This window comes from Phacochoerus africanus, chromosome 15 (genome assembly GCF_016906955.1).
Source record: "Phacochoerus africanus isolate WHEZ1 chromosome 15, ROS_Pafr_v1, whole genome shotgun sequence".
Classification (NCBI taxonomy): Eukaryota; Metazoa; Chordata; class Mammalia; order Artiodactyla; family Suidae; genus Phacochoerus; species Phacochoerus africanus.
In genome coordinates this window covers 34,629,558-34,645,231 of record NC_062558.1, presented here as the reverse complement: position 1 = coordinate 34,645,231, position 15,674 = coordinate 34,629,558, and the positions used below count along the sequence as shown (strand labels likewise).

At 43.0% G+C, this 15,674-nt stretch overlaps 1 protein-coding gene across 4 annotated transcripts in view; it reads right to left on the bottom strand.

Moving 5' to 3' along the window:
* Positions 1-619: 619 nt before the first annotated feature.
* TAOK3 (TAO kinase 3) overlaps positions 620-15,674 on the bottom strand; it is a 194,832-nt gene continuing 179,777 nt past the window's right edge. For all 4 annotated transcript variants that reach the window (XM_047759663.1, XM_047759664.1, XM_047759665.1 and 1 more), the window contains 4 exons: positions 11,929-12,168; positions 9,774-9,986; positions 2,334-2,516; positions 620-811 (listed from right to left, as the gene is read on the bottom strand). In XM_047759663.1, coding sequence (XP_047615619.1) covers positions 650-811; positions 2,334-2,516; positions 9,774-9,986; positions 11,929-12,168 — 798 coding nt within the window. In that variant the 3' untranslated portion in view covers positions 620-649. The remainder of the gene's footprint in view (positions 812-2,333; positions 2,517-9,773; positions 9,987-11,928; positions 12,169-15,674) is intronic.

Here is a 15,674-nt window from a genome sequence, read left to right as displayed (position 1 = left end):
AAAATCACAAGATCTCTTCACCCCACCCACCCCCCCATTCCCCAAAAAAGTAATAATATGTCACCACTGATATGTACATCACAATTAGTTTCTGTAAAATGTATCAAATTTTCAATCTTTAATAAAACTTTGTTTTTTTTATTCCTGATGAATAAATACCAAAAAAATAAAATAAAATAAAATAATGCAGCAGCTAGTTAAGGTGTAAGGCTGCGGATATTGTGTCTCTCTCCCCCTTGGCATTTATTATTATTATTATTTTTTTGCTTTACTTTCACAGATTGGTGGTAATGAGTGATTGCTTAAAGCAATATACATCCACTTTTTTTGTTGTTGTTGTTGGTTTATTGGTTTTGTTAAAACTGTCTCCAAAGTTTTCACTGAAACATTTTGAATCACATCAACACTGTGACGTGTACTATGAATAGAAGAGATGGCCAGGTGTTGGCCAGTACTGAAAGTTGACACGGGGGGAGGAAGGGGGCCCCTGATGGAGTAAGAATAAACAGGCACTAGTCCGACACGATGTCAGTAAGAGTAAGAGAGAGAGAGAGTGAGAGCAACGCCCGTTAAAATGGGGAATGTGGTTTTGCAGGGTCTGAATTTTTTTCTTTTTTTCTTTTTTTGTAAATGGCAAAAAAATTTAATCTCATCTATAGTCCTCCTTAGGAAAATCTAATGTAACCAAATTCCCAAATCCCATTCTGAGGCTCTCCATGTCAAAAGTTTCAATCTCTCGCTCTTGCCTTTCCAATAGGTACTTTATTCTCTCGCTGCGTTCCTTCTGAAGGGCAGCCAGCTCTTCTTCAATCTGAAATAAGCACAATAAGGGGTTCTTAATAGAAAGGCTCTCCCAACAGGCACATACATACACACAGACAACTCACAAACATGCAGGGGCTAGATATAGACTGGGGCAGTCTGGGAGAGACTTGTGATAAGTGTCTTATGTCTAATCTGTCATATTTAAAACTTGCTCATAGGAATAAAAATGTCTGGGGCCACCTGGGGCTGGCACTCCCATTCGAGCAAGCCCAACAGCTGGACTGATCTAGGTCAGCATCCTGTCTCAGCAGGAGATGGCTCAGGAGAAGCTAAAAGACACTCATGCACAATTAGATTGTGCTATTTTCCCAGAAAGAGCCAAAAGCCCCCTGGGTCATTAGCAGTTTAGTTCTAGAGCAGGAGATGGGAAAACAGTCTCTGAAGTTGATTTCTGGGAACTACCATGAGGAAGCACAAATAACTGGTTAAGCAAATATGTGCTTAACAGCTTTGGGATGCTTCATGACATCTTTTCTACTTCATATTTCTCAGCAATATTGAAAGCAATGAATATTTCAATTCTTTTTTCTTTTTTTGCTTTTTTAGGGCTGTACCTGTTGCATATGGGAGTTCCCAGGCTAGGGGTCGAATCAGAGCTACAGCTGCCAGCCTACACCACAGCCACAGCAACATGAGTTCTGAGCCACGTCTGCAACCTATAACACAGCTCACAGCAAAGCTGGATCCCTGCTCACTGGGGCCAGGGATTGAACCTACATCCTTGTGGATACTAGCCGGGTTTGTTTCCACTGCGCTACAACAGGACCTCCTCAATTCTGATAACATTTATTATGCATGGCAATATTGGCCTCTCTTCATTTTATTTTTTAAAAAGAGGCCTGCTAGTGATCTCTTTTGGTTTATTTTTATTTATTTATTTATTTTTTGTATTTTTTGCCATTTCCTGCGGCATACGGAGGTTTCCAGGCTAGGGGTCGAATCGGAGCTGTAGCTGCCTGGCCTACGCCAGAGCCACAGCAATGCGGGATTCGGATCCAAGCCGTGTCTGCGACCTAAACCACAGCTCACGGCAACACTGGATCCTCAACCCACTGAGCAAGGCCAGGGATCAAACCCGCAACCTCATGGTTCCTAGTCATATTCGTTAACCACTGAGCCATGACGGGAACTCCTGATCTCTTTTGGTTTAGAAAAAGCTGAGAAGAAAAACCAAATCTGCATTTGGCTTCCTCACACTATTGAGTGGTACCTTTTGTATGTCAAGTCACTACCCAGTAATCTGTGTCAGTCCTCAGGCTGTGAAGGAGGAGGGTTTCTTAGCAGAGTAATAGAACTTAGGCCGTGAGATCGGATTTACTCAAATGACTTAACCACTTTGAGCCTGAGTGTCCTGTCTGTAGCATGGAGACGAAGCCTCCCTCTCAGGGACATGGGGAGTATCAAAGCAGGTAAGAAGTGAACAGTGCCTGGTTTAACCCTGTTACATGGGCAGGGCCATGCCCCATTCTCCACCCAGCAGTATAGGACCCTCAGCAACCCGCTCATACCTTCTGCTCAAGATGTGCTCTGCGCAGAGACACCCTCTGCTCTAGCTTCTGGAGCTCACGTTCATGTTGTGCCTCTGTCTGCATCTTGATTTTGCTCTGGTAGGCATTGAGCAGCTCCATTTCCTGCTGGAGCTGTAGCCTCAAGGCCTGGCATTCTGCTTCTTGAGCCTCATCTAGCCGTAACTGTGGGCACAGAAGACAGACACTGTGATTCGCTCCTAGCTTATAGCACATGGTGACTATTGGACGATGCTTCCTTGTTTGGACAGAAACAGGTCCCTCAGAGAAACAGATGCCCTGGGTATGTTTAGAGTTAGGAATCAAAAATAGTACATTCTGCCTAGTGGGCTACACAGTTCTAAAAACACTTCCTTAAAAAAATAAAAACATACTTTTCTTAAGGAAACCTGGTTTTCTTAAAACACTAGTAGGAATCAGGGAGACTCTATGTTCCAGTGATTAAGTCTGTGGCCTATGGAAGCTGACTCCTGAGCTGGAATTCTAGCTTTACAATTCACTTAGGTGTGTCACCTTAGTGAATTACTTAACCTCTCCAAGTCTCACTTTTTTCTTTCTGTATTTTTCTTTTTTGTCATACAGGCAGTACGTGGGAATTCCTGGGCAAGGGATCAAACCTATGCCGCACAGTAGCAACCAGAGCCACGGCAGTGAGAATGCAGGAGCCTCAATCTGCTAGACCATCAGAGAACTCCCTCTGATGATGGTTTTCATCTCAAGAAAATAACAGTAATAGATCCTACTGTCTAAGACTGGTATGAGGATTAAAGGAAAGAATCTCATATAAAGTCTCAGGTGTAGTTCTTGATGCATATCAAAGGGTCAGTAAATAGTAACTGTTACCATTATTTTGACTATTTCTATATTTAGGTATCTTTAACCCCTGAACCATCACACATTTAGATATCTTTAGCTCTAAAAAAATGAGTCCAATCTCCATAACATTTTGCTCCTAGCAGGTAAAGCTGGTCCCTATAACACTGGCTACAATTTATCCTGCTGGCCAACCACCTAAAACTCAAGAGGTTCAAAATCTCTTCCCCACAGAAAGTAGCCTTGATAATCTTAGGGAGCATATTCTGGTTTGAAGCATTATAAGACATGCTGATAGTTTCCCTTGCTCCCTGCGACACTTGTACTTTGTATTATACACCAAGATACAGATCCTGTGTGGGGAATAGGCCGAGCCAGCCAGCAGAGATGCCCATCTTTCAATGAGCATAGCTGAAGATTTGGAGCCATTTAGCAGGGCTGTTTGGGAATGATGACTCTCCTGTCCCACTCTTTTTGGGGAAGGGAGGCTGTACCTGTGGCATATGAAGTTCCCAGGCTAGGGACTGAACTGGAGCTACAGACGCCAGCCTATGCCACAGCCACCACAACGCCTGATCTGAGCTGCTTCTGTGACCTATGCTGCAGCTTGCAGCAATGCCAGATCCTTAACCCACTGAGTGAGGCCAGGAATTGAACCTGCATCCTCATGGATACTAGTTGGATTCTCAACCCACTGAATCACAGTGGGAACTCTCTATCCCACTTGGTTTTGTCTAGATTTAGCAGTCCTTCAGTTTATCAGATGGCAACTATGAGATGAGAAGCCTTGATTTAGACCATTCTGTCTACCCCAAGTTTACCTCCATGTTTCCATATAGACCACTTTGCCAAGATACTTATCCTCTACCTTATGCTACCTTCCCTATTCTGTACAAGTTTTGACAATTAACAACTTATCTCTGTATCCTGATTGAAATAGGACTTTTTAAAATGTTACCAGAAAAAAAAAAAGTTACCAGAATAGTTTTAGAAAGTTGTTTTGTTTTTTTGTTTTGTTTTTTTTTTGTCTTTTTTAGGGCTGTATCCATGGCATACGGAAGTTCCCAGGTTAGGAGTCCAATCAGAGCTGTAGCCGCCGGCCTATACCACAGCCACAGCAACAAGGGATCCGAGTCGCCTTTGCCACCTACACCACAGCTCTCGGCAAAGCTGGGTCCTTAACCCACTGAGCAAGGCCAGGGATCGAACCCGCATCCTCATGGATCCTAGTCAGGTTTGTTAACTGTTGAGCCACGAAGGGAACTCCTAGAAAGTTATTTGTGTAGTGTCTTCTTCAGTACTTTTGGAGAAGTATACCATATCAAATGAACACAGAATAAATAATGGAATCATATTTCCAAGTTACTTTCTAATAATGAATCCTAACTACCTTTTACTAAAATCCACTAAAGAGTAAGGCACTCTTCTCATTTTCCCAATGAAAAGTGAAAGGAGAAGAGATATTAGATACAATGAACAGTGTGCAGAAGCAACGGCCTCACAGATAAATGCCAAAGGGCTTACTGGCTCCCAATGAGATTGTTATGGATTTTCTCTTGATATGGGAGGCTTCTTAGCAATGAAGGGAATGAAAGTTTACTCTTTTCTACTTGGCTTTGTTAATTGTGAGCTCTGGGGGAGCAGGTGAGAGGCTCATTCTATGGGCAACTTCGACCGCTGAAATACCTCCACCTTCTCGTATTTCTGGCATTCTATCATTAATGTCAGTAACTGTGTTCTTCTGTACCAGCTCTGACTGTATAAAAGTGCCAACCTAGAAATCAGAGGATATTCCAGTATTTGGTACTCATCACCCAAAGGCCACACATACCAAATGTATATGTAATATCATGTCTGTTCTACTTATTAAACTTAAGAAAAGGATGTGATAGAAGCAGCATAATGTAGTAGTGGCCAGGCATATAGACTTACAAGGTCTCCTAAAACTGGGTTCAAATCCTAGCTCCACTCTGCTAATTAGCTAATTACCACTAAGTGACTCCCTAGGTCAAGAGTTGGTACACTATGGTCCAAGGGTTAACTCTGGCTTGCTGCCTATTTTTGTAAATAAAGTTTTACAAGAACACAAACTCATTCATTTACATATTGTCTATGACTGCTCCTGTACTACAAAAGCAAAGCTGAGTAGTTGTGACAGAGACTCTGTGATCCACAAAGCCTAAAATATTTACAACCTGCCCCCTTACAGAAAAACATTTGCCAACCCCTCCCCTAAGCAAGTGACAAGTTCAATAAACTTCAGTTTCCTCATAGGTAAATCAGGGTTAAAAAAATACCTTCTTCAAAGGTCAAAGGGGTCTCACAAAAATGAAATGAGATAGTACCTATCAAATACTTACAACAGTGCCTGGCACATGATAAGCAGGCAGTAAAGGACAGCTTTACTTATCACTTGTACTTTTATCGCCTCCTGCCTCAGAAGGAAGGGTTATTTCTCTCCTTTTATTCAAGGGCAGTCATGAACCTATATTCCTGTTCCTGTTCTCTGTCATATAATAACAAACACTCACTGAGCACTTGTGTGCCAGGCACTGTAGCAGATGCTGAGAATACAAAGATGAACAGAACAAAAATCCTGTCAAACTTTCTGTCCCTACCAACTCTCCCTGCTTTCCCTCTCCTTGAACCTCTGCCTGCACTCCTCACTCTGCTCCTATACCTCCCCTTCTAGTGCTCCCATGAGGTTGCTGATGACCACACTTAAGGGGTCCTTATCTTACCTGATCTCCCAGCAGCAACTGATATTGTGGACTGCCCCTTCCTTCTTGACTCCCACCTGCCTTCTGAGACACCGCCCCTCTGTTTCTTCCTCCCTCCTCTCCTTTTCCAGCTACTTCCTACCTCACTGGGCCTTTAAATATGGGTGTTCCTCAGGGCTTCATAAGGGTACACTTCTTCCTCTAACCTCCCTTTCTAAGGAATCTCATCTATTTCAAAGGCTTCAATTACCATCTTTATGCAATGACTCCTACATCTACACCTCTGTTTCAGACTTCTCTTCTGAGGTCCAGGCTAGCTTATCCTACTCTACTCAAGACATTATCATCTGAGTTTCCCAGCCTCAAGATCAACTAATATTAACCAATCATCTTTCTCTCCCCACTTTCCCAATATGCTTCAATTCCTTTTTTACCATGTAGGTAAATGGCACCATTATGTACCATTTTGTTCAAATTGGAGACTGGGAGTCATCTTTTTTTTTTTTTTTTTGCTTTTTAGGGCTGTACTCTAAAAGTGCGGCATATGAAAGTTCCCAGGCTAGGGGTCAAATCAGAGCTACAGCTGCTGGCCACAGCCACAGCCACACAGGATCCAAGCCACGTCTGTGACCTACACCACAGCTCATGGCAACACCGGACCCTTTACCCACTGAGCGAGGCTGGGGATTGAACCCGCAACCTCATTTCCGCTGCGCCACGACAGGAACTCCGCTTGGGAGTCATTCTTAATATCTCACTCTCCACCTTCTGTTACTACATGCTTCCAGCTCCACCTCCTGCCTAGCTCTCAAATTGTCACTTATTGCATCGTCCCTGCTGTCCCCTCTCCAGCCTGGCCACCACTGCCTCATGCCTAGGTAAAGGCAGCAACTTTATAAATGATCTCCTTACACCTACTCTAGCCATTTCCCAGGCCTTCTCCATGTGTTGCCAGAGCGATCATTCAAAAACTCCAATCTGATGTCAGTCACCTCCTTAATACTTTTCAATGGCTTCCCATTGCTTTTAGGATAAAGATCAAAAGTCTTTTTTTTTTTTTTGGCTGCACCTGAGTCATGTGGAAATTCCTGGGCCCGGGACTGAACCCTCGCCACAGCAATGACCTGAGCTGCTGCAGTGACAACACAGGATTCTTAACCTGTTGCATCACCAGCGAACTCCTAAAGATCAAATTCTTAAGAAAGCTTACCAGCCCCTACTTATGCCCCCCCTACAGACCCTTCTCGTCTTATACTGACATTAGCCTTTTCCTAGTTCTCAATATTCCAAACACAACAGACTTCTCTGAGTTTCATAAAAATACCATTGTCTTTTCCAGCTTTATAAATGTAGTTTCTTTTGCCTAGAATGTGCTCCCTCCACCTGAGCTTAAATAATCACTGTGTCTGAGAGGCCTTTCCTGATTCTCCAGACCAGCCTCACTCTCTGGGTTTATACTTTGTGAGCACACTGACTTGCTCTGCCATTACATGTAGACTTTTCCAATGTCTGTTTCTTCCCTTCTTCTATAAGTTCCATGAAGACATGATCAATGAATGTCTTATTCACCACAGTATTCCTGGTTGTCTGGGGCACAGCAGAGGCACTCAATAAACACTTACTGGATGAATGAATGAATGAGTGAATGAAATACACTGGCTCCCATTCTCAACTAAGGACATTTTTGTTTAGATTTTTTGCTTTTTAGAGTCGCACCTGTGGCATAAGGAGGTTCCCAGGCTAGGGGTTGAATTGGAGCTGCAGCTGCCGGCCTACACCTCGGCCACAGCAATGTGGGATCTGAGCTGTGTCTGCGACCTATACCACAGCTCATGGCAATGCCAGATCCTTAACCCACTGAGCAAGGCCAGGGATCGAACCTGCCTCCTCATGGACACTAGTCGGGTTCATTACACTGAGCCACAACGGGAACTCTAGCTAAGGACTAGAAAGGGTTAAGCCTTTGCCAATTAAGAGCCCTCCTTAAGTGCCTCTTCCTCCAGTTATAGCTCTCCTTTCCTTCCCTTCACTGACAAGAATCTGGGAAAAGCAGTCTCATAGGTTCTTTCCCACTTTATAATGTCTGCCTCCTACTGAGCCCTGAAATGTTGGTGTCCACAACGCTGTCCTGAGTCCTCTTCAATACTCTCTCCTATCCCTAGAAGATCTCAGGGACTCCCAACAGTTACAACTGCCCACATACAACAATGGCTGACTTTTTAACTTTAATCCTGACTCCCTCTTGAACTGCAGATTTCCATCACTGTACCTCTCTACGTAGACAGCCATATGGTTTGGATGACATGTCAAGTATCTTCTTGTTTTTGTTTTTGTTTTTGTCTTTTGTCTTTCTAGGGCTGCACTCGCAGCATATGGAGGTTCCCAGCCTAGGGGTCTAATTGGAGCTACAGCTGCTGGCTTACGCCACAGCTACAGCCACACCAGATCCTCAACCCACTGAGTGAGGCCAGGGATCAAACCCGCAACCTCACAGTTCCCAGTAGGATTCGCTTCTGCTGCGCCATGATGGGAACTCTTTTTTTTTTTTTTTGTCTTTCCTGCTTCTATTTTTCTATCTTGGCGAAATAGTGACCTGTTCTACTATTATCAAACCTACCTTTCCAATTGGATCATTAGTTCTATCTGTTCTACCGTCTAAATATTCCTCAAATCCTTCTCTCCCTCCTCCCCATCTCCATTAGCATGCACTATCTTAGTTCAGGCCTTTTTTCTCACCCTGAACTATAGCAATAGCCTCATAAAGGATCTCTTCACCTATAGTTGCCACATTACTGCTAGTATCTTTCTATAACACAAATCTGGTTTTTCTGCCTTAAAATATGCTTCAGAATACTTTATTGCTTATAGAATACTGTCCACACTCCTGGCTTTGGTGGCTTTAACCCCTGGCCATCCACCTACTTCCCACTTTAGTTCTGCTGTATCAACTACTCATCCTTGCTCAAACGTACCATCCTCTTTCTGGCCTTTGAGTTTTATGTGTACGGGCTTATCTGCCAGGAGTAACTTTTCCACTTCTACGTATTTGATGAACTATTATTTTTTAAGACTCATCTCCTTGTGAAACCTTCACCGAATTACCAGAGAGGCTTCCATACCTGGCTTGCCAAGACCTTTAAGACTTCTCCATTTTGGGCTCCCACAACCCTCCTTCCTGAACTCTGGGCTCACACCAAACCCCTCTCAGTCCCTAAATGCACACTTTCCATCTTTTAGATCTTTGCCTAGGTAGGTCCCTTTCCATGGAACCTGTTTATTTCAGTAATTTCCTTCAAGCTTCTTGGCTCTTGTGGGAACTCTTCCCTAGACCAGTTTAGCTGTTCCTCCCATAGCCCCTGGCACCTCCCACTTCAAAGAACTTTTATATTTTATTTTTATTGCTTAATTATCTGACCTCCTAACTTGACTAATAAAAAGGTGAGGAATGGGGACCACTGTTGTCTCTCTAGCTCATCACTCTATCTCTGAGCCCAGCAGAGTGCTGAACACAGACGCTTTGTAGAAGTTTACCAAGTGAATGTGTCTGTGTGTCATGTTCATTTGTGCCTGACATTAGCTGTGCAATTTCTGATGAATGAAAGCATGATATTACATGCGGTATCTATCACATCTTGCCCTCAAAGTCCCTATGTGCCACAGGTCTGATTTAGCACATTATTCCTTGAGTTCCATCTTATAAGACACACTCCAGCAAGTATCCGGACTGGCTTGGCTTTATTCAGCGTCGTCATTTCCTTCAGTTCTTTGGGCAGAAAAACACCAATATCCTAAATGTGAGCAAGAATCATCTTGGGACCAAAAGGCTGGATCTTGAATTTTCTTGATTCCCAAAGCTCTTGAAGCCGTGGCACCAAACCTAACCACTTACCGCTTGAGAGGCCATCATTTCATTTATACTCTGTTCATACTGCTCTGCCAAAATGGCAAGTTTTCGCGTCTGCTCATCTTTCAGTGTCTTTAAGATTGTTTTGTGCTCATTCTTTGGAGTAACTTCCAACTGGTGATTCTTGAGTGCTTTATACTGTTTGGTCTGTACTTTGCAAGTGTCCTGAAACTGTTTTTTAATTTGCATTTCCATGGCCTGTACAGAGAAAAGTGACAAAAGGAAAATAAAGACACATGAGTAAATGAAGAAAGTCTTCCATTCTCATGATACAAAATAAGTGCTGGGACCAACTGTCTTTTGTGCTGTGACCCACATTACCAGTCAATAACAATGAAAATAACACATATGTCACAGACAAGGGTAAACTTGACCAATATTTTTGTTTTGTTTTTTAATTTTTTAAAAGATTTATTCATTATTATTATTATTATTTTTTGTCTTTTGTCATTTTTTGAGGGCTGCACCCACAGCATATGGAGGTTCCCAGGCTAGGGGTCTAATCAGAGCTGTAGCTGTTGGCCTACACCACAGCCATAGCAACGCCAGATCCGAGCTGTGTCTGTGACCTACATCACAGCTCATGGCAACGCTGGATCCTTAACCCACTGAGCGAGGCCAGGGATTGAACTCGCAACCTCATGGTTCCTAGTCGGATTCGTTTCTGCTGAGCCACGATGGGAACTCCTACTTTTTGGTTTTTATATTAAATTAATAGAAGCCGTTTTGAATTTACAAATAGATTTTTAAAAATGAACTGTTATAAGGGGAATCATAACTGTAAGAAGATTGTGGAATACTATGAAGCTTAGTTTGTTAAAAGCTTGCTCATTGTTTTAACGGTTTCCTAATCAAAATATTCAGTATCTTTTATTGTTTGTTGCCTTCTCCCCCCAACTTTTTGACCGTCCTTCCCTATTTCCAAGTAAGAAAGGGGATGACAATGTACAAACCATTTCTCACTGCTCTGTTTCTTCAAAAAATCAATAAAGCAGAACATTGGACTATATTTAATTTAATTAATTAATTAGCTTTTTAAGGGCCACACCTGAGGCATATGGAAGCTCCCAGGTTAGGGGTTGAACTGGAGCTATAGCTGCTGGCCTACACCACAGGCACAGCAATGTGGGATTTGAGCTGAGTCTCTGACCTACATCATAGCTCATGGCAACGCTGGATCCCCAACCCACCGAGCGAGGCCAAGGATTGAACCCATATCCTCATGGATACTAGTCAGATTCATTTTGGCTGCACCACAATGGGAACTCCCTGAACTATACTTTATATCACAACCCATTTCCACTACCTGCATATTACAATATCAAATGTGCATAGGACAAGGTGGGATGTATTATTTTAAGTTCAGCAGGCACTTCATCAGGTTCATACATTTCATGAACACATGGAGAAGTTTTGATGACAAGGATCACTAATTAGACAGCTTAGGATCTGGCTAGAGAAGAACATGACCAGCATGGTTGAGGTAGGCCTTAATCTCTGTCAACAGTGACAATAACCCCCTTGACATATAGCAATGGCTTAATCCATACAGCTTGTTGATTAGCAGCCAGCTATAATTCTCTGGAGGGACTGAGAGCCAAAGGAGTTCCATATCTCTAGTGCAGGGCTAATACACGCCTGGCATGTCACTCTTAAATCCCAGGCCCCCGACAGATGTCACTAATAAATCACTGTCTTCCCTGCTAAGCTTCGATGTGGCTTTAGAATCTTTCTCAATACAATAGCAGTCAAGGTAGCTACAACCAATAATCTGACTGGCATGACTGATAAAATTTATCTGCTATATTCCTGCCAGGTAGCTGTTTCATTTTCTGGGATTAGAACTATGGCTGATCTCAGTTCACGTGTCCTAACTAGAGAGGGAAGGTCAGGAAGGGGTCAAAAAAATTGCACAAGGGATACAAAGGAAAAATGAGATCATGTCACCCAGCAACATCTCTTTAGGAGTTTGTTACACCCCGACTCTTCTACTTCACGTTTGGAAATTCTAATTTAGTAGATGTGGGGCCTTGAAATCTGTAATGTTACAAAATTGTCTGGGTGCCTGTCATCTAGGTGTAAGAACCACTGGTCCAGGCTAGCTGTGTCCCAGAGCACAAACAGGGAAATTTCCTCTTACCTTTAAGTTTTTTGGCTGTTGCCGAAGTTCCATGACATGCTTTCTGTGCAGTTCCCTTTCTCGCCTCTTATTGTACTCCAGCTGGTTTTCCAGTTCAGTCTGGTGCTGTAGCCGGATCAGATCCATGCGGAGTTTCTGTAACGTGTGCAGCTGCCTGTACTCCAGCTCTCGAGTGGACTCATCGTGCCGGATCAGCATGGCATGCTCCATCTCCTTCTGGGTCCTCTTTTTATTTAGTTCCTGCATTCAGGAACAAAAGATACACCGAGAGAGATGAATGGAGATGAACTGGAAGGAAGGCACAACTCAGGGAGGGTTGGAAAGGCACAGCACTCTTAACTGGGCCCAGTTAACTTGAGCCTGTTAGCCTTTGGCAGCATGGCTTAATGAGATTAGAACAATCCCTGGAAACTGAGGTTCTATTTGTGAGTTCACCACAAGGCAGGCAATGTCACAGCCACCATAACTACTCTATCTGGAAAATGGGATTAATTCTTCCTGACCCCTTCTTACCTCATAGGGCTACTGGGAACTTTAACTACATCATACTATGCATGAGTCTAAATGTTCCTTCAGTTAGGCCACGGGTTCTGAATTCTAGCTGGCTGCCTATTAAAATCACATAATGAAGCTTTTAAAATGTAAGATACCTGAGTCCCATAATCTGAAATTCTGATAACTGTTTGGAATGGGGCCTAGATGTCAAAACTTTATTGGGTTTTTTTGTTTGTTTTGTTGCACCTGCAGCATGTGGAAATTCCTAGGCCAGGGGTCAAACCTATGCCACAGCAGTGACCTGAGCCACAGCAGGGACAACACTGGATCCTTAATCCACTGAGCCACCAGGGAACTCCCTGATGGCAATAGTTTTAAGAGTTTTCCGGATGGATCTAATACAGAGTTGAGAATCACTGGGTTAAACTGATAATGTCCACAAAGTTCCTAGTTTTCTGGGAAACACGTTTTTGCATGTTTCAGAAGTAGACCAAGTCTGTTTTTAAAAATCTCAGAGTTCAGGGCTTGCTGGGAAAAAAGCAGATGAGATCTCGCCCCATTCATCTTTTCCATTACAGTCTGTTTGGTCATTTCTAGATCTAATCATTTTGCTCCTTCTAGTTTACTCATGTCTTTCTTTCTCTCTTTTGTCAAAGGGGGAAGGAAAGGAAACTAGAGAAGAAAAAAAAAAGAGGAGGAGGAGGTTGGGTGAAAATTTTCATTCACCAGTTCAAGAATATTTCCTGAACTGCACTACATCAAAGATCTGAACCATGTGCTCTGGGTACATAAAAATGTTTATTAAGCCATGACTCAGTCCTCAACTTGCTAAGACTAACAGGAGGCTGTAACAGATATTTACTGAAGTATATGCTGACCTTACAGCAGACTGAATCAATCTATCTTCTCTCTTAGGAATTTGGATTCAGAGATTTAATCTCTACGAGTGGCTAGAACTGAGGAGTGTATTAAAACTACATATGAGGTAGCTACCCACTGCTATGAGGACTGAGGACTAAAGAAAGCTGGGCTTTGGAGCAAGGAGAGTGAAAAAGAGAGGCAAAAGAAGTACAGGGAGTAAACTGATATCCAAATTCCTCACTGGTTCTAAGCTCTCCTTGTAGATCCACCTGTGTTACTGCCACTGGGTTTTATGAAACTTTCCTGTATTTCTGGAGCCAATTCTTCAGTTTTGGTTTAAGCCAGCTCAAATAAACTTCAGTAACATGCAAAGAAAAGAAGTTTGATTAATACAGGGAAATGTTTTATGTGTAAAAAATTTTTAAAAAGTGCAAGGGAGTTCCCGTTGTGGTGCAGTGGAAATGAATCCGACTAGGAACCATGAGGTTGTGGGTTCAATCCCTGGCCTCACTCAGTGGGTTAAGGATCCGGCCTTGCCATGAGCTGTGCTATAGGTCGCAGATGAGGCTTGGATCTGGAGTTGCTGTGGCTGTGGCGTAGGCCGGCAGCTACAGCTCCGATTAGACCCCTGGCCTGGGAACCTCCATATGCTGTGGGCGTGGCCCCAAAAAGCAAAAAAAAAAAAAAAGGTACAAGGTTTGAAGTGAAAAATGACATAAAAGAGGTAAAGATCTTATGCCATAAGATTTCTGAAATGAGTGTTAAGAAGGTCAAAGAATGAGATCCTGCTGTATAGCACTGGGAACTATATCTAGTTGCTTATGATAGAGGATGATGATGTGAGAAAAAGAATGTATATATGTATGTGTGACTGGGTCACCTTGCTATACAGTAGAAAATTGACAGAACACTGTAAACCAGCTATAATGGGAAAAATAGAAATCATTAAAAAAAAAAAAAAAAAAAGGGGAGTTTCCATTGTGGCACAACGGAAATGAAACCAACCATTTCATCTGAATGAAACCATGAAGTTGTGGGTTCAATCCCTGGCCTTGCTCAGTGGGTTAAGGATCTGGCGTTGCCATGAGCTGTGGTGTAGGTCACAGACATAGCTCGGATCTGGCGTTGCTATAGCTGTGGTGTAGGCCAGCAGCTGTAGCTCCAATTTGACCCCTAGCCTGGGAACTTCCATATGCCACAGGTGCAGCCATAAAAAAGCAAAAAAAAAAAAGTTTAAATGAACCAATTAAGACCACAAATGATAGAATATACCCCCAGAAGGCTAGAGGAAAAAAAAAAAAAAAAAAAAGAAGGTCATGGAAAGGAGAAAGCCTTTAGCTGAACTTTACAGAATAATAGGGTGCCTCTCTTCTCCAATGGTATCCTCTATGGGAGAAAATGCAAGTTCATCTTCACAGAGATATCAATATTGCATATTGGTGTGGCTCAGAATATTGTGCATACTTGGGCCTTCCTTCTGTTTGAAGAGAATTCCTTTAAACAGCACAACACCTATCTATTCCTGGAGCCAAGTTGCTAATCATTCATTATTAAACAAACATTTGTTGAGCACCAGTGCCCTATGTGTCAGGTATTGTTTTAGGCACTAAAGATAGGGCAGTGAGAAAGGACATCCCCTCATGGGCTAATTTTTTAGTGGGGAAAATATCCAAAGTATAAATGCAATTTACACTTATTATAAGGAATAAAAGATAACCTCTAGAACATCTTCCTCCAGCCTCTTTTCCTTTATTCCTTACCTGGACCATCAAATAGCTTCTTTTAAAATCACTAACTGGCCCCTAGGTGGCACCAAAGGCTGGTGAGGCCCTCTCAGAGACTAAAGCCAAGGAAAGCCCATTCAATGGGTAAAGGTTCTGATCCTAGGTCACTCTTGTCATTTTCTTTTTTTTCTTTTTTTTTTTTTGGTCTTTTCTAGGGCCGCTCCTGCAGCATATGGAGGTTCCCAGGCTAGGGGTCGAATCGGAGCTGTAGCCACTAGCCTACGCCAGAGCCACAGCATCGCGGGATCCGAGCCGCGTCTGCAACCTACACCACAGCTCACGGCAACGCCGGATCGTTAACCCACTGAGCAAGGGCAGGGACCGAACCCGCAACCTCATGGTTCCTAGTCGGATTCGTTAACCACTGCGCCACGACGGGAACTCCTCTCTTGTCATTTTCAACCTTTGAGTACCAGGAGTCCCAATATCGAGCATTTATACGTACGTTTCCCTAAATAGAGAAGTTCGAACTGAGTCGGAGCTGCATAGAGTCCCAAAATTCATGGCAGGAGGGGGAGGGGGAGACACAAAGCAAACAACAATTTTAGAAGAAAACAAATGCTTCTCTTTCTGTTTAACAGAACGCTTCAGGACGCTGTCTACAAA